At 46.4% G+C, this 24,395-nt stretch overlaps 1 protein-coding gene across 3 annotated transcripts in view; it reads right to left on the reverse strand.

Annotated features, from left to right (window-relative positions):
• Positions 1-24,395, reverse strand: part of PLCH2 (phospholipase C eta 2) — a 331,389-nt gene that overhangs the window by 100,734 nt on the left and 206,260 nt on the right. For all 3 annotated transcript variants that reach the window (XM_060276184.1, XM_060276182.1, XM_060276183.1), the window contains 4 exons: positions 22,786-23,031; positions 21,613-21,740; positions 8,900-9,070; positions 3,671-3,764 (listed from right to left, as the gene is read on the reverse strand). In XM_060276184.1, coding sequence (XP_060132167.1) covers positions 3,671-3,764; positions 8,900-9,070; positions 21,613-21,740; positions 22,786-23,031 — 639 coding nt within the window. The remainder of the gene's footprint in view (positions 1-3,670; positions 3,765-8,899; positions 9,071-21,612; positions 21,741-22,785; positions 23,032-24,395) is intronic.

The raw sequence follows: 24,395 nt of genomic DNA on the forward strand, positions 1-24,395 counted from the left end.
TGACCATTGGTCAGGATGCCTGGGGCTGATGGGAACTGGAGTCCATCACCATCTGGATCCATGCCCTTTTCTTTCTTTTAAGTTTGCCAATTTATCTAGTATCACATATTTGGAAAACTATGCAGAAAGTTCCACTTCATTGTTAAGTAGCCCCACTTCAATTCCAAACTGATGGAGAAACTTCAGTGGTTAAATGCCTAACAGAGCAAACAAATGAGAACGGCAACACAACACACAGAGATGGGGGCCACATACCTTTTGGACAGGCTTCCCGGGGGTCACTTGCCAGTCGTGGACAAGGACAGAGACAGAAGTGGCTGGAACAATGTATGCGGCTATTGTACACCAGGCTGATTACGACACAAACTCATGCACCCCCCTCCTCTCCCCTCCATCCAAGCAGCCAACGGGCATGATTAGAGTTCAAGGACACATACCAATCAGGCAAAAACACTCTAGGAAGGTGGAAAGCAAGACTGGTGAGGAGTGTGACCCAAGGAGAAGGGCTGTGGCCTAGGGAGAGTCCCAAGGGTCGGCGGGCACATTTGGCCCCTAGACCTGAGGTTCTCCTTCCCTATCCTAGCAGGAATATCCAGTTCAGGGTTCCATTCAGACAACCGCCACTTTACTTCAAGGTAATCATTTGCATCTGGCTCCCCTTCATCTTTTGCGCCTCTTTCCCAAATGATGCTCAGCACACTCAATATTCATTTAGCTGTTTTCTCTCACCCTTACCCACCACTAGTGCTATTTTTCTAGAAAAAGAGATGCTGGAACTCACCACGAGCGTCTCCCTTGTTCTCTTAGAATGGCAATGGCACCCACCTGAGAAGGGCCGGAACTGAGTTCCAGTTGGGGGGGGGGGAAGCCCTGCCCCTTACCCTTTCTTTAAAAATATTTTTTTGTACTTCAGAAAACCTTAGAATGGGTTCTGATACCTTCCTCTCTTGGTTTCTCAAGGAAGCCAGCTGGGGCCCCAAGTCTGTTGGCGCTCACCGCCCGAGCTGGATATCTGGCAGAATTATTTGCTTTGAGCTTGACAAGATGTTCAAATAGATCCATTAATGGCCATTATTCCCAAAGCTAATAATATCGACACTGCAGCACTGAGACAGCAGGCAAAGGAATTGGCTCACCAATTACAATTACACCCTGCAGCAAACAGAAAGTCATGTTTGAGCAAATACAGGTTAGCTGAACCAGATCAGTTTTGATCTTGCTACAACAGTGGTTTTCAACCAGTGTGCCAGGGCACCCAGGGACGCCCTGAATGATGGTCAGGGTTACAGCAGGCAACACTGGCCTCTGTCCCTATTTCCTTTCCTCCTTTCTTCTGATGCCCTCTCATGTCTCTGCCTCCCAAAGACTTGCGCAGCTGTTTGTTGCAGCAGCCCTGCAGCTGCAAGTGAGTGGTGCCTCTGAGGCTGGCCAGGGGTGCTTCCCAGGCCCCTGTAGGGCAGTGTGAGGAGGTAAGTCTCTTTGGGGCAGGAGAGGGCAGCTCAGAGACCGGGGAGGCAGCAGTGTTTAAAAAGGGGTAAGGGGCTGTTGGCTCTGCAGGCAAGGGGTGATATAACTGGGCTCCTGAGCCCTAGAGGGGTGCCACAGAAAGAATGTAGCTGGTCAAGGGAGCCATGGACTCAAAGGTTGAAAACCTCTGCGCTACAGTAACAGACCATAAAGAAGGCTGATCGCCGAAGAATTGATGCTTTTGAATTATGGTGCTGGAGGAGACTCTTGAGAGTCCCATGGACTGCAAGAAGATCAAACCTATCCATTCTGAAAGAAATCAGCCCTGAGTGCTCACTGGAAGGACAGATTGTGAAGCTGAGGCTCCAATACTTTGGCCACCTCATGAGAAGAGAAGAATCCTTGGAAAAGACCCTGATGTTGGGAAAGATTGAGGGCACTAGGAGAAGGGGACGACAGAGGACGAGATGGTTGGACAGTGTTCTCAAAGCTACCAACATGAGTTTGACCAAACTGTGGGAGGCAGTGCAAGACAGGAGTGCCTGGCGTGCTATGGTCCATGGGGTCACAAAGAGTCGGACACGACTAAACGACTAAACAACAACAACCGTAACAGAGAACTAGGAAGGGCAGAATCGACGCATTCCTCATTCTGGGAGGGAAGAGCTCTGTAGGCCTACTATTAATGGGACATTCCAGGAACAAATTATTCTGTGCCATTCAGAGGTGTGTGGGGTTTTTTTGTGCCATAGAAAGATGTTGATGTTATAATTATTACTAGTCAAAAAGTGGCCCAATTCACAAGTTTTGACGACTCCCCACCAGCTCAAAAATACCTTTGATGGGTTCTACTAGCCTAAGGAAGCTAGAGTTTGCAACCTTGCTTTGAGAGAAGCTAAGTGATAGCGTCTTAGTGTACTTCCTAGGAAGAAAAACTTCTCACACACATCCTGCGTGGACTGAGCTGGAGGCAGAGAGAGCAGGCAGAGTAGTTGAGTTCAAAGGCAAACACACAGGAAAATTTGTGCTGTGGCTTGCCGTTCAGCAAATGGCCTGATGCTGCACTGGGGTGGAGTCTGAATTTGAGGACTTTGGACTGGATGCCCACCCCCACCCCCCATTTCCTGATCAGCTTGAAATAGGATCCAGATACCTTCTGCTCTTCCTGCCAACTCATAGTCAACTCATCCATAATGTATTTTGTTTTAGCTTTTTAAATGTCTGTTTTTGATTAGGACAATCCAGAATACTGGGAATAAGTCTATTCTTCGGGGCTACACAATTCCCCATATTTTCAGTTGCAGGGAAATTCATTGTCCCCAAACTGGGATATTATTCTAATCTAACAGAATTGCTATTAATATGTTAACATTGTGGGGTGGGGGGGGCACCCCAACTCTGCAGGAAGAACAATGGAGATAGGAATTTGGGCCACAGCTGGCACATTCATCCCTATGCACATGCTCTACCTACTTGTGAGTATAACACCTGAATCCCTTTGTCCATCTAGTCAAGTTTAGCAAGGAGTGTGTGTTGGGAAAAGACCTGGGAGACCAGGGTGCAGACCCCACTCAGTCATGAAGCTCACTGATAGCATCAGCCACTATCTCTCAGCCTAACCTACCTTGCAGAGTTGTTGTGAGAATAATATAGTGAGCAGAGGATAGGGTATAAATGCATTACAGGGGGGAAAACCAGACCTTTGTCAAAAAAAAAACACCAATGCTTTTAGAGCTGTCACCAAGTGACCCCACCTTCAGCGGTTAGTCTGTTGAAACATCAGGCCCCTTTTCCTGTTGAGGCCCCTCGCTTTAATTTTTGTGACTTTCCAAAAGAAGATGAAAACTTTCCTTTTTTTTGGGGGGGGGGGGGAGGAGCATTTCAGGTGCCCTGATGTTTTCAAGCCACACAGTGCTTTTTATTTACACAGTGCTTCTTCTTTGGTTAGTTAATTATTCTTAACATTGCTGGGGTCTTGGTCCCACCTTGGGTTTGTATATTACAGAAAGGGCAGGTGAGAAATGAATGACAACGTCACCCTGAAAGTACTATCAGGAAGGCAAAATGCAGCTGGTACAAGGGTGGGGGGAGGGGAATGTCCATTCTTTGTGGGAAATGACCCAGGCCAGGATCCAGTTAAGGCATTTATTCAGTAACATTCAGGCCCGCTCAGTTCTCCGGATAAAAGCAACTGAAATCTTACCGTCAATTCCAAGGGCTCCTTGTTCCTTGTTCTCTGGACATGGTTCAAATTGATTGATAATCTCCAGGCAATGATCCTTGGTCACATTAATCATCTGAGAACAAAAAGGAAGGTTGTTGTTGTTGTTGCTGCTGCTTTGCACAAAATAAGAGATTGGCAACAAATCCTTCCATTTAACAACTCTCCTTTTCTCTGAGTAGTTCTGGAACTGGGTGGTTTTCTAGCTGTGTGTGACATTTCCCCCACCTCACCCTATTGCCTCTTTTCCAATCGGCCAGTGAGATTCCCATTTCTGCCAATCAATGTCAGCTTTGATAGGGTGAAAGCTACGATCCCGTCAATGATTGCCAGGCTGCCCTCCACAGAACGCAAAGCATGATTTTCTAGGCCACTTCCATCCCAAGTGGCGCCTTAGTGCCCAGGGGCAGAAAGTAACACAATGCTGATTGCCCCGTCCTGGTGATAGACAACTCCTATGGCAAGATGACACGGACCAGTTTTGGCTTGTCAATAAATTTAGTCCATGTGGCAGATGTTCCTAGACACAAAGCAAGAGGAAGAGTTCCAGAAAAACAACCAAGGTGGAGTCTATTAGAGGCATAGCTGCCGGATTTCCTACCTGCCAGGGAGGCTCCTTCTGCACATGTCTGGACATGCACAGAACCAATTTCGGGTGCCGCTCTGCCCATGTCTGGGCACCAGAAATCGGGCAGCGCCGGCACCGGAAGTTGCTTCTACGCATGTCCAGACATGTGTAGAAGTGATTTCCGGTGCCATGCCGCTTTTGATCCCTGATTTTTCTTACCGGGAGTTAGAGGGTATGATTAGGCTGTAGGGTGAGAGATGATGTCCTTAGGAAACTGTGTGCTGAAAGTGCTTTTAAAAATACTATAGGAAAAAAATGGATTGTCTAGGAGCAAGCACCCCCTGCATCAAGGATAGGCAATTTGTGATTCTGTACGTCTAGGTCCTCTGGTACCGATTCAAACCAAGGAACAGGCACCCACCTGTATCTGTCGCAGATTGGAAGAATACTCAGTAATGTACAACACCAACTGCAGTCTGATGTGGTACAGCCTAGGGACACATTTACCCTGTGAAGACACAGGTCCATTAGGACAGGTGTGTCTCTGCTCCACCAAACTCACTCGGTTCTCGGCCAGCCTCCACCTGCCTTTCTCCTTATTTTCAGCCAGTCCAGGTGATGGCACCAGATGCCAACCTCCTCCTCACTGACCGCCAGTTTTGCTTTCGCAGAGCTTACCAGAAAGGAGGATGGGCACAGAGCAAGAGTTAGTTGGTTCACCAGCCATTGGTTCTGGCTCCGCCTACTGTTGGCCTTCTTGCCTCCTGCCCTATAGTCACAATGGACACCAGCCATTGTTGCTGATGTATTCTTCACTTATCCCTTCTTCCCTGATAGGGAGGGGGGGTGCCATTTTGTGGTTCGCCTCAGCTGCCAAAATGCATTAGGCCGGCCCTACCATTTATATATTTGCCTATGCATTTCGGTAGCCTTTAGATGTGAAAAGAAGTGGTGTGGGGGAAGAAGCACAGTGGAGAGGCTGAGAAGGGGAAGCAAGAAAGAGAAGAGAGGGTGAGGGAGAGGGGGTCGTGCAGAACAAAGTCAGTAACTCATCAGACCCAAATGGGGGTTAAAAGAAGGAAAGAGGGCTGGGGGACATTTTGTACTAGTTCACACATGGCTGCAGAAACTCGGTGGGCCCATCCCTCAGAAAGGTGGTGAGCAGCAAGTAAAAACACCTGGTGTATCTCCTGACGATTATCTACACAGACCCAAACATGCAGCGAGATTCGATTCCCACCCCCCTTCTCAGCATTAGGGGGATCAATAGCCCAGTGACACGGAAACCAATGCTAACTTGTTTAGAAGGGCAGCAGTCACAAATACAAGATTATCATCTGAGCAAAGGACACATTTAGAATCTCCAACAGGCCATGAAAAAGCAGATGGAGAGTTCTTTAGGAAGAGAGTGGAGAAGAAAACTCACAACAAGGTGTCCCCACTGCCCAATGCAGGGCAAAACCTGGTTCATTGGGGGGGGGGGGAATTCCACTGCTTGACTTTTGAAGCCTCTGTATATTCAGTAGCGAGAGGCACTGCAATCAAACAGTTGCATCCAGCTCCAGTCCTATTCAGAGAAGACCCTTTGAAGTTAATCAATATGCGTGAATATGGTTCATTAATTTCAATGGACCTACTCTGCACAGAACTTAGCTGGAGAAAGCCTATAATTGCTTTAAATGTAAATCTTGGGGTTAAGCAAGTTGTTCAGATTAATTACAGCAGGTAGGGCGGCAGAAGTATTTTCCGGGACCACTATTAAATTCAGATGGATAATTCGCTGGAATTGTTCTGTGCATGTTTAGAGGGGGGGAACCCATAGCTGCCAAGTTTTCCCTTTTCTCGTGAGGAAGCCTATTCAGCATGAGGGAAAATCCCTTAAAAAAGGATAACTTGGCAGCTATGGGGGAACCCCCTGGCTTTTAGACCAATACAAAGTTAATGAATTTGCAGCGCCCAATATAAATGTTACCATAAAGCAGCAAAATATCCAATATTCTTCCTATTGAAATCATATTTATGCACTTACCTGGCACAAAAAGCCTAGGGAAGGTTTTGTGTAGGGGGAATATGCTACTTAATTTTTGCCAGAGGCAAAAACAGCAGCAGGTTTATTTGCTTTTTATGAGAGCTTTGCACAAACATTAGAAAACAAGATCTGGCACCTTTCATCAGTATCCAACCATGCCGAGATATAAATGCAGCAATGCAGAAAAGCGTAAGATCTTGCCTTTTTTTTTTTAGTTCTTGTAATGCAGAAAACAAAATCGTAAATGTTACAACAGAGAGCTGTGATGTTAGTTGACTGTCATTTAATTGACAATGCATAAACAACTGCAAGCCAGATCTGCTAGGTGGTACTCAATGTTTTATTATCAAAAAGTGCCTTTGAATGCTAGGATTAAAAGCTGGCAAAAGTATTTGGGTTTTTATGAGACCATTAAGAAGAAGCCTACTTGCCAGTCCAGAATGAAAGCTCCATTCAGTCCAGAATGAAAGCTCTTCTGGAGAAGATGGCTGAGTGTGGTGAAGTCTGCCCAAACTAGAAATCTGAGCTCTTCTCCCCCCCCCCCGTCTTTGAGAGCAAATACCCAGAATTTGGGTAACCACAAAACTCCCTCTGACTTCACTGTTTACAATCCATGCCATATGGTTTTGTGGCATGTGTATAAATCTACATCTGTAACTAAGGTACCCTGTTTCTCCTAAAATAAGACATACCCATAAAATAAGCCATAGCAGGATTTCTAAGCATTTGCGCAATATAAGCCATACCCCGAAAATAAGACATAGTGATAGGCGCAGTTCTGGAGGGCCCCAAGGAAGAGGCAAGGCTGGACGCATAATAAAAAATAAGACATCCCCTTAAAATAAGCCACTGTGGGGTTTTTTTTAGGAAAAATAAATATAAGACGGTGTCTTATTTTCGGAGAAACACGGCAGTACTCCATACATCTGATAAAGTGGACTGCAGTCCACAAAAAGTAAGCTATAATGATTGTATTTAGTTATTAAATTTCTATCCTGCCCTTCTTCTCAAAGGAGCACAGGACAGCAAACACACAAGCCATTAAAAAAACAACAACACCAACCATGAAACATATTTAAAAGAATTCCAGTGCTGATGCGGGAAGACCTCTACTTAAAAGACTTGTTGGGAAAGGAAGGTCTTCAGCAAGTGCTAAAGAGACAAATAAAGATGGCACCTGTCTAATATTAAACGGGAGCAATTACAAAGAGTAGGTACCACAGCACTAAAATTCTGAATTCTATATTCTCCTATATTCCCTGGTGAGGAGGCATCTGCAGAAGGCCCTCATCTGCAGAGCGTAGTGATAGATTTGGTTATATAAGGGGCGAGACGATCTTTCAGGTGCCCTGCTCCCTAGTTGTATAAAGCTTTATATTCCAAAGCCAGCACTGAGGTTGTGGGGGGGGGGGGCAGCCCTCCATTTGCCCGAGTGTTAGCCTGTCCACACTAAGCTGAACAGAAGGCCAGCCAAAGACAAGTATTTCACCGGCAGGAATTTGTGAGCATGGATTCATGGTGAGAGGAGAACAGTGGTATTTATCTTTCTTGCAGGGGAAAAGGACTACAATTTGTATGCTTTATTCTTGTTTCAACGAACAGGCTACATGGTCCTATAGAAACCAAGTTATTCCTTATTCCTTATTCCTCCCTCAAACATCCATGCCATTATTGGGGACTATCAATATTTGGAAGGATTTGTTTGCTTGTGGGGGGGGGGCGGTTCCCCCGCAAGATGATTTATATGTTTGTCTGCAAATGCTTGGACAAGTTCCCAGATCTTCAGGGGTGACCTTCTCTTCATAGGTGACTTTGGTGTTCAATATGTATTTTAATGGAGGCAAAGAAATAAAAAAATAAAAATCACACTGAGAAGACTAGAGCAGACATTGCAAAGCCCACTTTGTAGCAGAAAATGTGAAGTCTCTTTTGGAAGGGTGGTGACCAGCCCGCCCCTTTTCTTAAGGTTAAAGGAAGCCATTGATGCGACTTGCTTCCATTGCACAAGCTGTTAGGTTTTTCCTTTAAGGCTGATGTGGTCAATGGTGCTACACAGAGATGTGTGTTTGTAACCTTGTTCTGAATGTTAACACACCTGTGAGCTTTTGCTAATTTGAATAATGGAAGGTAGAGTTTGATTACTGTAATGTGATTGGGTAATTGCCTATTTTGAATTCTGTATTTAAGCTACCCAAATGGTTCATGGGTGCGGTGGTGATGTATTGTGAAATGAGAGGAATGGAGTAGAGGAGTGTGGTGTATATTATTGTAAATAAAAGCAAGCAAAGATACTGAAGACAACTTTGTTATTTCGTCGACCCTGCCGCTGTTGCCACTCGGTTGGTGCGTATTTTGCCCAACACAAGCTTCCTGCCCAAATCCCAACCTTTCTGCCAGGGGAGAAGTTGGGATGCGGCAACACCTAAGTTGGGGCAGGGTCATGCCTAGGCGTCAACAAACCTGTGGGTTTCAGTTTCTTATTTTTCCATGCTTAAATTCAGCTCACCCTGTTTCTGCATTGGTTGGCATTCCAACTGCAGCAGAGTGCAGTCGAGGCAGAACAATGCCTTCTTGCACCCTTAGAAAGGATCAAGGAGCGAACCCCAACGCTTACCTTTTGCTCCGTGTCAAGGAAGCGTTTGAGGTCATCCGTATCCAAATAGTCCTTGTGGTTGCTGTAGGTGAGCATGAGGAGATACAGGTCCCGGCGGGTCGACATCATCTTATAGAAGGCGCAGAACTCTTCAAAGTCCAAAGTTCCTTGGTTGTCATCTGTGTCTGCCTCCTGGTGGCACAGAGGGACATTTGCAATTAGCAGGCTTCCATCTCGTCCCTTGAGAAGCGACATGATCAGCAGGCCAACAACTACAGCAGAAGTTTAGAATGCTAAGCTACGTGGAGAGTAAAACGAACCCAGTTCCTATATAGCCCAAGCCCAAATTCCAGTATTTAACTTCCAAAATGGGTTGTGTTGGGAGGCGAGTTGGACTGGAAATGGCTCCAGAAATTACCCACCCACTCCCTGCAGTTTGCAGGTAGTGAATCTGGGACAGATTTCTGCACCCCACCAGGGTGAGGGAGGAACAGATTGATTTCCCTCCCAGGAGTGCTGATCATTTTCAGTGGTCCTCCTAATGGCTGCTGTTCCAATCTTTCAGAATGTGGTGTGTTCCCAAGGCATTCTGGGGGAAACTGGCAGTGGACAGTGAAGGATGCCATTTCTTTCTCCAGAACCAACTGGGTATTCACTGTGGACTTTTCACAGACTCCCCCACCCCCACAAAACTGTTGAAATAGCAGCCTGGTCCTTCTCTCCTCACATGTATTCAGCGGTTTGGCCCCAACTGGGATAAACCCAAGCTAGAAACAGCATTCATTGATCTTGAAATCTCCGCCCCAATCTTGCATATATTTGGGACAGTTGTGGTTATTAAGTAGTGAAGGAATCTAATTCTGTACATGCTCAGAGTCATCCTCTTCTTCATTGTTACTTGACAGGCCTCAATCCTGGCCTTGCACATGGGTTGCATATGATGACCCATATTCTGATGAGCCCCCCCCCTAGACCAGCCTCCCCCAGATGTTGTCGTCCAGATGTTGATGCCCTCCAGATGTTGGACTACAACTCACTTTATACGAGTAGTCACCTAATAACAGCTGGAGGGCACCAGGTTGGGAAAGACGTTCCTGGATTATAATGCGAGTAAAAAGGTAAAGGTAAAGGGACCCCTGACCATTAGGTCCAGTCGTGACCGACTCTGGGGTTGCGCGCTCATCTCGCATTATTGGCCGAGGGAGCCAGCGTACAGCTTCCAGGTCATGTGGCCAGCATGACTAAGCCGCTTCTGGCAAACCAGAGCAGCACATGGAAACGCCGTTTACCTTCCCGCTATAGCGGTTCCTATTTATCTACTTGCATTTTGACATGCTTTCGAACTGCTAGGTTGGCAGGAGCTGGGACCAAGCAACGGGAGCTCACCCCGTCACAGGGATTCGAACCGCCGACTTTCTGATCAGCAAGCCCTAGGCTCAGTGGTTTAACCACAGCGCCACCTGGGTCCCCAATAATAATGCGAGTACACAAACTTTAAAAATGCTTTTATCCTAGTTCTGTTTTGCCACCACACTAATTATAAAAAGATGCTTGTATATTGAGTGGAGATCTAAGTCAGCCCTCTTTATCAAAGAGGGAACTTCTCCCCAATTACGGCATTGCCTAATCACCCCTTTTGATGACTCAGCTGAGATGAGTGTTATTGTGGGGAGAAGCAGATCTCTGGCAGATCTGCAGGGCTGCCAAGACGGTCACTTCTGAATCAAGTTCTGCTGCCATCTCCGACCAGGCTGGAATTCACTTTTGTCTGTATAATTCACAAATGTAAATCAATGGGCATTAACAGATTTCTCATTGCAGCTTTTAACTGCGTTTGTTGCTTCTGCTAGGCCTCGTCCTACTGATCATTGATTCACCTTCTTTGACTGCAAAACATCTGATTCTGTTTTCAGTGCTGTCATTATGCAAAGCTTCACACTCCATTAGCATCTGCTGGCATTTAATAGCAAGCAACTCCAACACACTGAAGCTTTTGATGTGCCCCAGAATATACAAGAGCTCTCTCTCACTTATGTAACAAATAAGCATCATTAAACACAAAAGGTTCCTAATGCCCCTTCTCTTTCTTGTAAAATAAATTAAAGCAACTTGAAGCTTTGTTGATTAGTATAGAATCAAAGAGTTGAAAAGAAGCTTTTTAGGTCATCTAGCCTAAGATGTCCTCCTTAAAATGTGGTGGCCCAGTAATAAAAGCAGCCACCCATGGGAAACCAGGGCTTGGGTTTTTCTCCTGGCCGATCTATCTCCACCCACTGGGGTGGCCCAGGAAGCTGCAAGGAAGCCCACCCCCTAATCTCACACCAGTGTGACCAGCAGGCTCTGGGTTGTAGCTCAGTGGTAGAGCATTTGCTTTGCATGCAGAATGTGCCAGCTTCAATCCCTGGCATCTCCAGGTAGGAGAAAGCCCCTTCTGAAACCCTATAGAGCTGCTGTTGGCAGTCACTACCAACGGCCAATGCTAGATGGACTAATGATTTGACTCAATATAAGGCAGCTTTTTATGCTCCAGCACATAGTATCCTCAGGCACTTGCCCTGTAGTCCCCAAGACAGCCAGCTGGGTCTGGGAGCTGCCATTTTAATTTCCCACAATTCCCCGGTGCTTGCTATATCAGGCACTCAAGGGCTCTGTGGGAAATTAAAAGGCTGCCACCAAGCCAGCCTTGGAGTGTTGGTATTGTTCACTGCTACTCCCTGACACAGGAGGGGTTTCATCAGATGGCACTTTGACACACACACACACACACACACACACACACACACACACAGGAGTTGGTCTTGGTTACCCAGTTGGCTAATGATCTGACTCAGGATTAGGAAAGTGCTGTTTCACTGTTGAAGGTGATATTCCATCAACCAAGGAAGATGTCTCATTCTATAGACAGGGAGACCTCAATGGACATGTATAGATTAAGATGTCCAGGAGGAAGGTTACTGAGGAGGATCATTGAAGAACTGGGCACATGGTGGTGGAGGAGGGCTCTGTGCAGGCCAGGGATGGGCAAATTCGTCAAATCTGTTTCCTCATTTTTCCAATGTCATGCTCAGTTCTCCACACTTCCACATCAGCATGCGCATCAGCCCTAATATACACATTTCTCCAAATATACAATTTTTTAACAAAGCTACTTCCTCTAAAGTAAAGCATTTTGTATGCTATTTTCATTAATATATACAGTTTAATGGACACTGATCCCTAGCATGTGCATTTTTGTACACATTACTTGGCTGGAGTACTGCACTGCAAATTTTGGAGAAGTTTGAACTTTGAAGGTGGGTGCGTTTCTGCTCCTGCATTGCTTTTGAAAAGTGTGAATTTGATAGGTTCGCCTGTAAATGCTAACGTGATCCAATCTCTCTCCCATTTCTACCCACCAGGGACAGAAGAACCTGCTCCTTTCTGAGGACTTGGGAGGAAGGTTGAGGACAGGAGGCTATGAAAATGGAATAATGGACTAGATGGACCACTGGTCTGATCCAGCAAGCTCGCCTTTTGTTCCTGTGTTGAGGGGCAGTGGGCAATGCATCAATCCTGCCCTCATCCCAGCAGCCACTCACAGCTCTTATGCCAGGCTAGTCCTTGCCATGATGCACTAGTTTTCCAAATACAGCAAGTTTCAACACACAAACAAGCACACACGTTCTCTTCTTTTTCACAGCACAATCACTCACTATACATAAGGGATAACTCACATAACACCCACACCATCTTTACATCCAAAAAAGCCTCCACCAACTCAACAATAAATAAGTAACTACACTAAGAAGCTCAGAGGGATGTGCTCAACCTTGCATACTGCAAAAATGTTTATCAAGGATGCTGCAGAAAAGGGGGAGGAACAAACACCATCAAAAGAGGCCAACTTTTTTAAACGTCAAAACCGATCCATTTCCTCCCATCTAAAGAAACCCTCGGTACAAGAAATAAAAAGAACAAAGCCGTATATACGCAAAGCTCACTCCACTAAGAGAGCAAATCTACACCATGTTCCACCAGAGAAGACCAAACAGAGTCAATAAACGTGGAGAAAGGGGGCTTGAGGGCATAAATGGGGTGGCGGGAATAAGCCATTCATCCAGAACAGACGGAGCATCGTCTCTTCCCAAACAGAGGGTGTGGTTCTGATCATGGCTGCAGCGCTTCAGTCTGCAGCTTTGCCTTGCTGAAGTTTCAATTAAAACCAGGCAGCTGCCAAGAGAAAGAGTAAAGGGAAGGGTCAAGTGGCAAAGCACAGAAAATTAAGTGCCCGCCTTCCGGGCTTGCCGCTTCAGACACTTAATCAGGTGAAACATGATCAAGTTGTATTTGGGCAATGTAACGAGGTACTGGGGAGCTGACGGCTCGGTTGAAGGGTCACTTGCACAGATGATGCCAGGTAGGAAGACTGGCTGTTGGACACACTGGTGGTACAACAGCCCTATCACCCATCCATCTTGTCATCCTCTGCAACCTTCGCATGTCGGTGGTAATTACCCTTTCCCCCATTTGACAGGTATTCCGAAAGAGACGAGGTCCCCCCCCCTTTCTTTAGATGAAGCTGTATCTTCTCCCATTACAATCCAACAGTTGGAGAGCCAGTGTGGTGGTTGCCAGAGAGCTGAGCTTTCCCCCCAGGAGACACAAGTTCAAATCCTGTACTCAGCCAGGAGGCTTACTAGCTGACATCCAGTCATTTGCTGTCGCCGAGTCTAACCTTGTGGGGTTGTTATGGGGAAAGAAAATGTAAGCCAGGCACCCCCAAACTTCAGCCCTCCAGATGTTTTGGACTACAATTCCCATCTTCCCCGACCACTGGTCCTGTTAGCTAGGGATCATGGGAGTTGTAGGCCAAAACATCTGGAGGGCCGCAGTTTGGGGATGCCTGATGTAAGCTATGGCTGTAGCTCCTCATCATTCACTCACACCTCTGGCATCTACAATGCCAAATATTGCTCCCATTCCCCCATTTCAGCCTGCTGTCATAAAAGCTGTCATTTTATGTTTTTTTTAAAGATTTCTGTTGACTTCTCTTGGGTGAAAATATGGAATCAGCACAATGGACAGCAGCACTCAATGGATGCAGACTTCATTCTACCGTAGGGATCACCAACCCAGCACCCTCAAAGGCTTTCACGGGAGCTCCTAAAAAAAGAATTGGAGCAAAATTCCACCTCAGGAGGAATCTGCTTTCAGGTACTGGAAGTGCTGTGAAAAGGAGTCATTAAATACTCTAACCGAGCCATTGCATCTGTGATGGACCTTTCACATAAACAAGTCATCACTTGAGGCTACCGACATCAAGTGATGAATGTGCATGCACGAAGAAGGCCTCAGTATGATGCACCAAAAAGCAGTGGTCTCAGGCAGAGGCCCTTCCCACCCCCCACCCCCCAGTAGCAGATGGTGGGGTGAGGGCACATACCTGGCTTCCCAGCAGGCACGTCGCTGCTGCTTACCAGGAAAAGGAGCAGCAGGGAGGGTTGCTTGGTTGGCTCACCTGGGTGAATTTGCACTCCCCCCCCTCTCCCTCCCAGTAAGCAGCAGTGAATCACCTGCCAGGAGGTCAGATAGGCCTCTGCCCATCACACCATCTGCTACTGCCATCACCTGAGATACATTTCGCTGGAGGTGTGAGGGACTGAATCCGGTACCTTCTGCATGCAAAATGTCTGTGTAGTTCAGGCCACATCTGGAACAAAGTGCCCAGGTTTGGGAACCAACAGGAGCATGCCCAGAGGAGAGTGAGGGGTCTGGAAGCCAAGTCCTATGAACAATGGTTGAAGGAGCCAGGTATGTTTAGCACTGAGATGAGACAATAGCAGGAAACCTTAGAGTAGCCTTCTAATATCTGAATGGCTGCCACATACATCAAGATGGAACTAATTTTGTCTCCGTTGCTTCAGGGGGTAGGACTAGAATGTGGTTGGTTGGCATCCATCTGTCTTGGGAAACAATGGAGGAATGCACTTTGGGGGGCGAAGTCAAACTGCTGGTAATTGAAGGGTTTTTTTGCCAAAACTTTAGGAGCAACATCCTAATGGGAAGAGTTGCTTGGCAGTGGGAAAGAAAGACTACATCAAATGCGATGGGCACTCCTTTACTGGAGGTATCTAAGGTAAAGGTAAAGAACCCCTGGATGGTTAAGTCCAGTCAAAGGCGACTATGGGGTTGTAGTGCTCATCTCACTTTCATTCCGAGGGGGCCAGTGTTTGTCCACAGACAGGTTTCTGGGTCATGTAGCCAGCAGGACTAAACCACTTCTGGCGCAATGGAAACCAGAGCGCACAGAAACACCATTTACCTTCCCACTGTTGCGATACCTATTTATCTACTTGCACTGTCATGCTTTTGAACTGCTAGGTTGGCAGGAGCTGGGACACAGCAATGGGAGCTCACCCCATCACAGGGATTTGATCAGCAAGCCCAAGAGGCTCAGTGGTTTAGACCACAGTGCCACCCGCGAGGTATCAAAGCAGATGCTAGATAGCCATCTGTCAAGGATGCTCTGGTTGCACCCTGCATTGCCCAGGCTGCGTTGAGCAAGGAGGATTGGACTAGATGGCTTCTAAGATCGCTTCCCCAGCTAACAGATATCTAGCCACTTCAATGCTCTTTTCGCTTTCCATGAGTCTCCACTGCACAATGGTGCCTTGCCTCATTTTCACCCACTGCGGTTTTAGTTCCAACGAGGTTAATAGCTAAAGGGAACCAGGCAAGCTAGAGAAAGGGAAGGGGGAGAACCCAAACCACCCTAATATCATCTGCAGAAAGTTTTCTAATAATGAACTAAAAAGTGAACTGTCTCTCATGTTCGTCAAGCCAGACAGAGGATTAATGAAAGAAAATAAAGAACCATGCAGAGCATTCAATGCCCCACCCCCAATCCAGGTAGAGCCAGGCTGAAAGCCAGACACTGAGCTGACTTCAATTAATAGCAACCATTCAGCTGAGTGAAAGGATCTACATTTCTAAGGGTGCCTGGCTCTAAAACTGAACCCTCATTCATTCCACCCTTTCATGTGGTTTCTTAGGATTGATGTAAGAATGGTACCACACACAAAAGAGATAGTTAGGCCAGTGTCTATACAAGCAGGGATGCCTTTGGAATTTGGTCTTCATGAATTCTGGGATAAACTGTTCTGATCTTCCCCTCCCAGACGAATGGGCAGGTTTGTATATCCACTCAATTATGTGCTTCTCAGAACGTTGAGAACTGGTCTTGGGCTCACAGAACAATTAAAAAAATGTTAAATGTGCATATTTGGAGAGGAAATACATTTAGAAGAAAAGTGTTAAGAGAAAATATGTTTTAAGTACTGATTTAAATGTGGATTTTATTTTATTTTTTAAAAAAATGCAGATTAATGCAGAAAGCACAGATACCAAATATCTTGATCCATTTTTGGATTCAGGTCTGATTTTGGGATCAAACCAGCCTTGGTTTGAAGGAGCGTCTCCACCCCCACCGTTCCGTTCTGCCCGGACACTGAGGTCCAGCGCCGAGGGTCTTCTGGCGGTTCCCTCGCTAAGTTACAGGGAACCAGGCAGAGGGCCTTCTCGGTAGTGGCACCCACCCTGTGGAATGCCCTCCCACCAGAGTTCAAAGAGAACAACAATCACCAGACCTTTAGAAGGCATCTTAAGGCAGCCCTGTTTAGGGAAGCTTTTAATGTTTGATGGATTTCTGTATTTTAATATTTTGTTGGAAGCCGCCCAGAGTGGCTGGGGGAACCTGGCCAGATGGGCGGGATATAAATAATAAATTATTTATTTATTTAATTTATTAATTAATTATTATTATTATTATTATTATTGGTTGTCCTGCTGGACTGCCTTTATAGGGGGAGGGCTGGTAGAGTGTGACCATCTGAATCAGGTGAGGCCATGAAAGCCCAGGACCAGCGTTTGGGGTTGATGATGGACTGAATGAGAACCAATAAACCGAAGCTGGATCCCAGTAAGTGGGAGGGGGATAAATCAGAAAAATCATTCTTCCCCACAATCAGTACCTGACTTTATCTTCCTAAACAAAAGCCTTATCAATAATAATAATAATAATAATAATAATAATAATAATAATAATAATTTATTTATACCCCACCCATCTGGCTGGGTTTCCCCAGCCACTCTGGGCGGCTTACAACAGAAAAATGAAATAAAATAATTAAACATTAAAAGCCTCCCTAAACAGGGCTGCCTTCAGATCAAAACACCAGTTTATATTCTGCTCTAATATAAACTATCATGGATTGTTCACAAGTGCATTTTTATAGGGAAAACATACATTCTGCTTTCCCATGAATCTAAAAAGTCACTTTTGGAGAACCGATGGTGCTAATTTGAAAGGCTCTAATGGGCACTTAGCGATAATCCATATATCCATTCCTCTAGTTTCGCTATTTTAATTCTTGTTACCCTCCACCCTCGCTATTTCTTTTTACAGATGCGAGCATTTCATTTCTTAATCCTCAGATGGTAATGGGTTTTATATTTAGTTTTCCATGCTGCTACCTCTGCAGGGTGGGTATTTGCTAGAACAGCATAAATGGGTGTGTGTGTGTGTGTGTGTGTGAAAAAAGACAGTTTATTAAACATGATCTGCTCACAGCAGAGATGCAGTTTGAGTTAGGAAGACTTGTAGAGCATTTGCTTTGCATGCAGAAGGCCCCAGCTTCAATATCTGGCATCTCCAGGTTAGGCAAGGAAAGACCCTTGCCTGTAATTCTGGAGCACCACTGTCAGTCAGCATATAACTAGATGGACGGATAAAGTAACTTCCTGTGTTCCAAGTTCCCCCCTTTGGATTCTAGTGGCCTCAGGCCTTATGATTAAAATGAACAGGGTATGCTGGAAGGAAAATTAATGGTGTGGGGAGGCTAATAAAGTCCATATGCAACGGGAGCCTCTGAAGCTCCATACAATTTAATAGACAACACTGTCGTGTTACACATCAGCGGTAATTTTTAAAGAGGCCTCTGGGTCTGTGCATAAAGAAAGGAAAATCAAGGAAGAGATTGTGAAAGAGCTATTATGTGTGAGAGGTTTAAGGCTTGGGTTGTTTCAGAGAAGGGATGGAAAGAGGCAAGGGCGCCCATCCTGTTCAGTCCTGTTTCTTTTCCTCCACAGATTGACTTCCACTAAAACCCACATTATTCATCTTGCTATCTGCTGAAACTAACACGATTATTCTCCCTTCCCTCAAGGAAGGGAAGCATCGAAAACAAGGCAGGGGGGGGGGAACCCAAACACAATTCTTTATATAATGTTTGCAGACTAAAAACAACCACAACAATAGTTGAATATTGCTCAAATTTGCTTGTGTGATTTCCATTCCTGACCTCACACAGGCCTGCAAATTGCAGCAATATATGCTCCCATTTCTGACATAGTTTCCAAAACATCCCTAAAGGTAAAGGTAAAGGGACCCCCTGACCATTAGGTCCAGTCATGACAGACTCTGGGGTTGCGGCGCTCATCTCGCGTTATTGGCCGAGGGAGCCGGCGTACAGCTTCCAGGTCATGTGGCCAGCCTGACAAAGCCGCTTCTTGCGAACCAGAGCAGCGCACGGAAACGCCATTTACCTTCCCGCTATAGCGGTACCAATTTATCTACTTGCACTTTGATGTGCTTTCGAACTGCTAGGTTGGCAGGAGCTGGGACCGAGCAACGGGAACTCACCCTGTCGCAGGGATTCGAACCACCGGCCTTCTGATCGGGAAGCCCTAGGCTCAGTGGTTTAACCCACAGCGCCACCTGCGTCCCCCCAAAAACATCCCTATTTCGAAGTTATAATATGTAAGGAGCAAGCTTTTGGAGCTCACAGAAACAGGGAGACAGAAGCAAGAGCAACTACAGGCAACATCAGGGAGATGAGAAAGAGAATATTGCATGATATCGGGTAGAAATCAGAAACCAATTCCTGTTCAGATGAGGAAGGGCTTGGCGGGTCACTTCTAGCTCATGAGTCTGGTTGAGGGCAGACTTGAGGTTGGTGAAGCAGTGCCCTGTTTGTTACACTCATGGACTAGCTTTCACTGCTCCCTGGGACAATCTGTTGGGGAGCCAACAGCAGATGGGGAGAAAAGCGCTGTAGATTATCTAACACAGAAAAAGATTGCCCTGCTTCAATTTTAACTTTAGCCACGTCCAGATTACTAGTCCAGCGCCAAGGGGCTTCTGGCGATTCCTTCACTGCGAGAAGTGAGGTTACAGGGAACCGAGCAGAGGGCCTTCTTGGTAGTGGCACCTGCTCCCATCAGATGTCAAGGAAATAAGCAACTATCTTACTTTTAAAAGACATCTGAAGGCAGCCCTGTTTAGGGAAATTTTTAATGTTTAATGCTGTATTGTGTTCTTAATATTCAGTTGGGAGCTGTCCAGAGTGGCTGGGGAAACCCAGCCGGATGGGCAGGGTATAAATAATAAATTATTATTATTATTAATTATTATTATATTACTAGTCTCAATCCTTTGCAGGTCTACTCAGAAGTATGTCTCACTGGGTTTATTGGGGTAACTCTCAAATAAGTATGCTGGGGGTTAAAAAGAAATGCAAAAGATCAGCACAGCTGCTGTCTTGGAAAGCAGTTAAAAACCATTTCTTACTTTGGTGTACTAAATACACAAAAACAGGATCCAGAGAGGCAAGAAACTGAAGCAAGGGAGAAATGAATGAGCCACTTTGGAAGGTGTCAGGGGCCACATAAAATGAGGCTGGGGCCACGGGTTTCTCATACTGAACAGGGAACCTTTTTCAACTTGAGGGTCACATTGCTTCTGGAGTTGCAAACCAATGGTGGCCAAAGACACACCAATCACCACCCTTCAAGCAAGCAAGCAAGCATCACAATTCAACAACACATTACAGCAAGGCAAAATCACTAGAAGAGGGTGCAGAGTCTTGAGGGTCAGGTAGAGAGGACTGGAGGTGTGTGTGTGGGGGGGTTAAGTTCAGCCCCCAGAGCTGAGGTTCTTAACCCCTGGGCTAGAGGATCAAATCCAGCAAGGCCGTATTTACAGACTTAAAGAACTTCCATCTCCAATAAGCTCTAGCAAGGAGACCAAAGGAAAACAGATATGTCAGGCAGGAGTTGCTGAAGCTCCGCTTTATATATAAGAAATTCAATTGAAAAGGATCAACAAAAGCAGCTTTGCGGGGGAAGTGAAAACTGCTGTTTAAGAGAAATCCTTCTCCTTTAAGTCTCAGCACACACATACACATTCTGCTTCCAGAGCGCAGCTTCTTTACCTGGACAAACAATGGCAGATTTGGGCATTTGAGGAGGGAAAATTATTCCTTGCTCCCCCCCTAATCCCCAGCATTTTTGTTGGTGCCAGCAACACTTTTAGATTCTGCTGACACCAGGGAATCTGTGCACTTCATAAGCCACACACACACATTCACCTACCACAAAAGTCCGAATTCCCAGCAGCGTTGTGAAGTACGCAACAAGACGTTTGAATAGCGCTGCACTTTGCCAGCGTTGCTTTAATCTTCCCCCATTCAATTATAAAATAGGTCAGGGCCAAAATGCAGAGACAGGCTTCAGAGGCAGCCCTTGTATGCCTGGTGGCAGATTTCCTACCCACCCCACCACCCCCGCACCCCACCAGATGCAGAGCCTATCATCATAAGAGCACAAATTGGTACAGGCTAAGCACAGCAGCTACACTTCAGAGGGACAGATGGTCCTTGTGTTCCGGACGCCCTCATAACAAATAGGAAATATGCAGCAGCTCTGATGATGGATGCAAGAAGTGTTGGGCTTCTAGGGACAGAGGTGCACCAAAAATCCAGGTCCCCAGGTCCCCAAGCCCCTTTTGCCCTGAGCACAAATAGCCACAACCACTGAATCATTCAACCGGCAGGATGATGTGTTGCACACGATTCCACCACTAAATACAACCTGGCAATTCCTTTTGGAGGGCCCAGTTGGGAACAGTCTGAGGCCTCACCCTTCACCTTGTGGCCAGCTGGATCCTTGAGCACCTTCCCAACACCTTTGGCCAGCTGGGCTTTGGCTCAGGTGAAACGCCAGTCAGGCCTTCTCTGCACCACATTTCCCCTTCCTGCTCTGAATTCTGAAGCCTCGCTGACAGCTTCTGCCTCTCCATGTCATGGGACCTTCCTGAAAGTCTTGCATGACTTTGCAGCCCTAGATGCCGGAGCAGGAGAAAGGAGGATGAGGAGCAGAAGCAGGCTGGAAGGCAGGCAGCCAGGAGGGCAGGGGAGAGATCCTTCCCCTTGCGATTCTGGATTTTACAAGCATCCCAGTTGCTGGAGCCCACAGGAAGGGAGAGCGCTCCTGCTTTTCAGAGGTGGAAAGCCCAATCATTGTTAGTGTGGTTCATTCCCTCAACAGTTCTCCAAGTTCTGACAAATCAGGAACCTGCAAACCTCATCTTGACACTTGGTGCTATGCAAAAAAAATGATGGTAATTCTAGAAACTAACCAGCTCCCGGGGGGGGGGCACTGTTAAGCCTGGAGAATGAAGGTCGCACCTTCTGTGGCCATTGTGTGACTCGCATGCCAGTAACATACAAGAAGCATGAAAGTGAGGACATCTGGTGGTAGGAATGATGAAGAAAAACAGGTCTGCAGGGGCTGCAGTCATCAAAAGAGCCCAACAGGTAAAGGAGCTGTCTGTTCAGTGTTTATATTGCAGTTTATGCCCCCCCCCCCCGCCTGCACTCTGCCTTGTAGAGATGCAGCTGTGAATGGAGTGCCCTTACCTTGAACATCTGCTTGACTTTCTGCCTTGGTAGGTTGACGTTCAACTTATGCATCAGCTGGAGCACCTCGTTGATGCTCAGGCTGCCATCACCATTTTTGTCCGCTTCGTCGAAGGTTTGCTTCAACCACATTTAGCAGGAGTCAAGGAAAAGAGAAGAGACAACTCTGCCATGGCAAGCAAAGGAGAGAAGAATATGGGTGACATTCAAACTGTAACTGTCATCAAATAATTGGCAAGATAAGTAAAAATGGATGAAACGGGAGGGGGAGGGGAAAGTGGACGGGTGGGGACAGGGGGAGGGAAAGGAAGGGGTGGGGGTAACAGTTTATTTATTTATTTGTAAATCAATGTATTAGAAATGTACTGCAAATATTCTGTATTTTGATTCTGTATTTTGTGTGTATGTTGAAATGTCTTTTCTTGTTTTCTTTTTCCCCCTTTTCTCCTTCTTTTTCCCTTCTTTTTTGGATTTTTCGTTTTGCTTGTGATATAAATGTGTACATTGAAACGTTTTGCAATAAAAAGAAGAAGAAGAAGATGAGGAATGGAATGAAGGCTGATTCCCTGGGACTACAGAAATAAAGGGATTCAAAAACCACAAGGCGCTTAAATCAGGAAGAAACAAAATCATGGAAGGCCATCTGATCAATCCTAGGCCCTTTTGCTCTTGTCTGTGTCCAGAAGTTGCTGCTGCTGCTATTTATGTTGATGATGGCATTCCTTAATCACATTATAAAATATAGACAGATAAAACCGAATGAAGAAGCAGTGTGTGCAATACAGAATTCCTAAAATGCTCCTCCAACAATACAATGAGCTGTGACCAATGTTAGTCCCACAAAGAGTAGACTCTTGGAAATTAACAGAAACGGCTAACTTAGGTCCATTTGTGTCAATGGGTCTACTGTGATCAGGACTTAGTTGGCAGTGACCTGATGTCACTCTCTGCTCACCTGCGCTGTTGGCAGTGACTGGAATGTTGAAAGGAAGAATCATATTTCCCTTGCTTTGCCCTTTTCTCCTCTGAGTGATGGTGTGGATTGGGCCCAAAGAGGAAAAGCAAATAGGTAGGGGGAACAGAAGTGAGGATGTAGGGGGGGGGGCTGCTGAAGAACTTGTGTTCAAGGTGCCCATCAAAACTGCATGGCCCCCCTGCCCTCCACTGAAGGATACTGATCTCTAGTCCTCTGGCGCTTTGACAGGCTGTCTTCATCGCTAATCCCAGCCATCAAATACTTCAGGCCAGTGATCCACGTCCGAGCTTCTCCTGCGCTGGATGACACCAAGTCAAGAGACTCCATGTGGTCTCCATAGTAGATACTGAAGCAGCAGTTGGGGTCAAAGCTGCCGTCCGCATAGCGCTGGAAGATCTCCGACTGTTTTCCTTCACAGACCTCCTGGATCGAATCGATGGAGACTGGGGGGAAAATAAAATAAGACAAGGAGGTGAGGAGGTGAAGGGGTGGGCTTGGCAATCATGCAAAAGGTTGGGATAAAGACTCACTCGTGAATAAAGAAACTATTTCCATCCCACATTTGACACCTGGTCTGAGTTTGATTTTTATTCACCCCCACCTCTGAATTGGGGCCATTTGGCAGACTGTGCTACATGACTGATAGGCTGCTGAACATTCAGTTATCATTTGGAAACCCAAGGATTGTGTTACTCAGGGCACCTGCCCCAAATTACATGCTGTATGGGCAATCTATCCAGAAGATAAATTGTAGATTGAGGAGTTAGTGATCTGGTATGGTTGCCCTCTTCCTCCCTCTGTTCCTTCCCCCTCTCCTTTGTCTCTTAAGTTCTTTGATGGCATGAGAACAGCCTATAATGTCCTAATCAGTTAGGAGGAAGAGACAGTGATGAGTAAGTACCCTCTTTGATGTTGGGCATTGTTTTGAGAAAGTGAGGCATTGGGAGGGGGTGGCTAATGAATGATCTGCATGTAGCCAGTCAGGCAAGCTGCACAGGCTAGCTAGCTATAAATGGGATGGTTGTGGACAGAATTTTTGGAAGAAGCTCGTGCATGGGCTGATTGGCCGCAGGGTCGTGCAAACTAAAGTCTACCTGGGGGAGTCACTTCGCTACTTCTTGAGGGCTTCCAAGTGGCAGATCAAAGTGCTTGCTTGGTATTGCTTGCTCTTTAGAATAAAAATATTTAATCTTCTCACTTGTGTTTTGTATTACTTCTGGATCTCATTTTGAAAGAACCACCTTTCATTTGGCAAGACCCATGTTTAAGTTGTTTTATTCACACAGCAGAACGTGTGGATGCGTCCCCTGCAGCAGGGAATGTGCAATCCTGGATGTGAAATCCTGCTTGGTGAATGCCCAGATTGAAACATCACTGTGCTCTGTAATGCTCTGTTTCAGGGACCTTGAAACAGTCCTTGTATAATTAAAATTGTTGTAAGAAAAAATTGTTCCCTTTTCCCTTATGGAATATTCAAGAGCCCGTATCAAGGGCGTACCCACCACGGGGCAAGTTAGGGCAGCTGCCCTACTCTAGAAGCAGGGCTGGTGGGCAGAGGCGGAGCACAGCCCGGCGGAGCGCGAGTTCGCCATTCCCGCCGCGCCGCGCCGCACCCTCCCTCCAGCTCCCCGGCGCGCCCTCAGGCAAGGCCAAGCGTGGCGGGCAGGAACGCTGAACTCGCGCTCCGCTGGGCTGGGCTCCGCCTCCGCCCACCAGCCCTGCTTCTAGGGAGGGGCACAGCCCGGCGGAGCGTGAGTTCGCCGTTCCCGCCCACTTTGTGGCCCCTCCCCTTCTGTGCCTTGGCCCC

The sequence above is a fragment of the Zootoca vivipara genome, chromosome 6 (assembly GCF_963506605.1).
Source record: "Zootoca vivipara chromosome 6, rZooViv1.1, whole genome shotgun sequence".
NCBI lineage: Eukaryota > Metazoa > Chordata > Lepidosauria > Squamata > Lacertidae > Zootoca > Zootoca vivipara.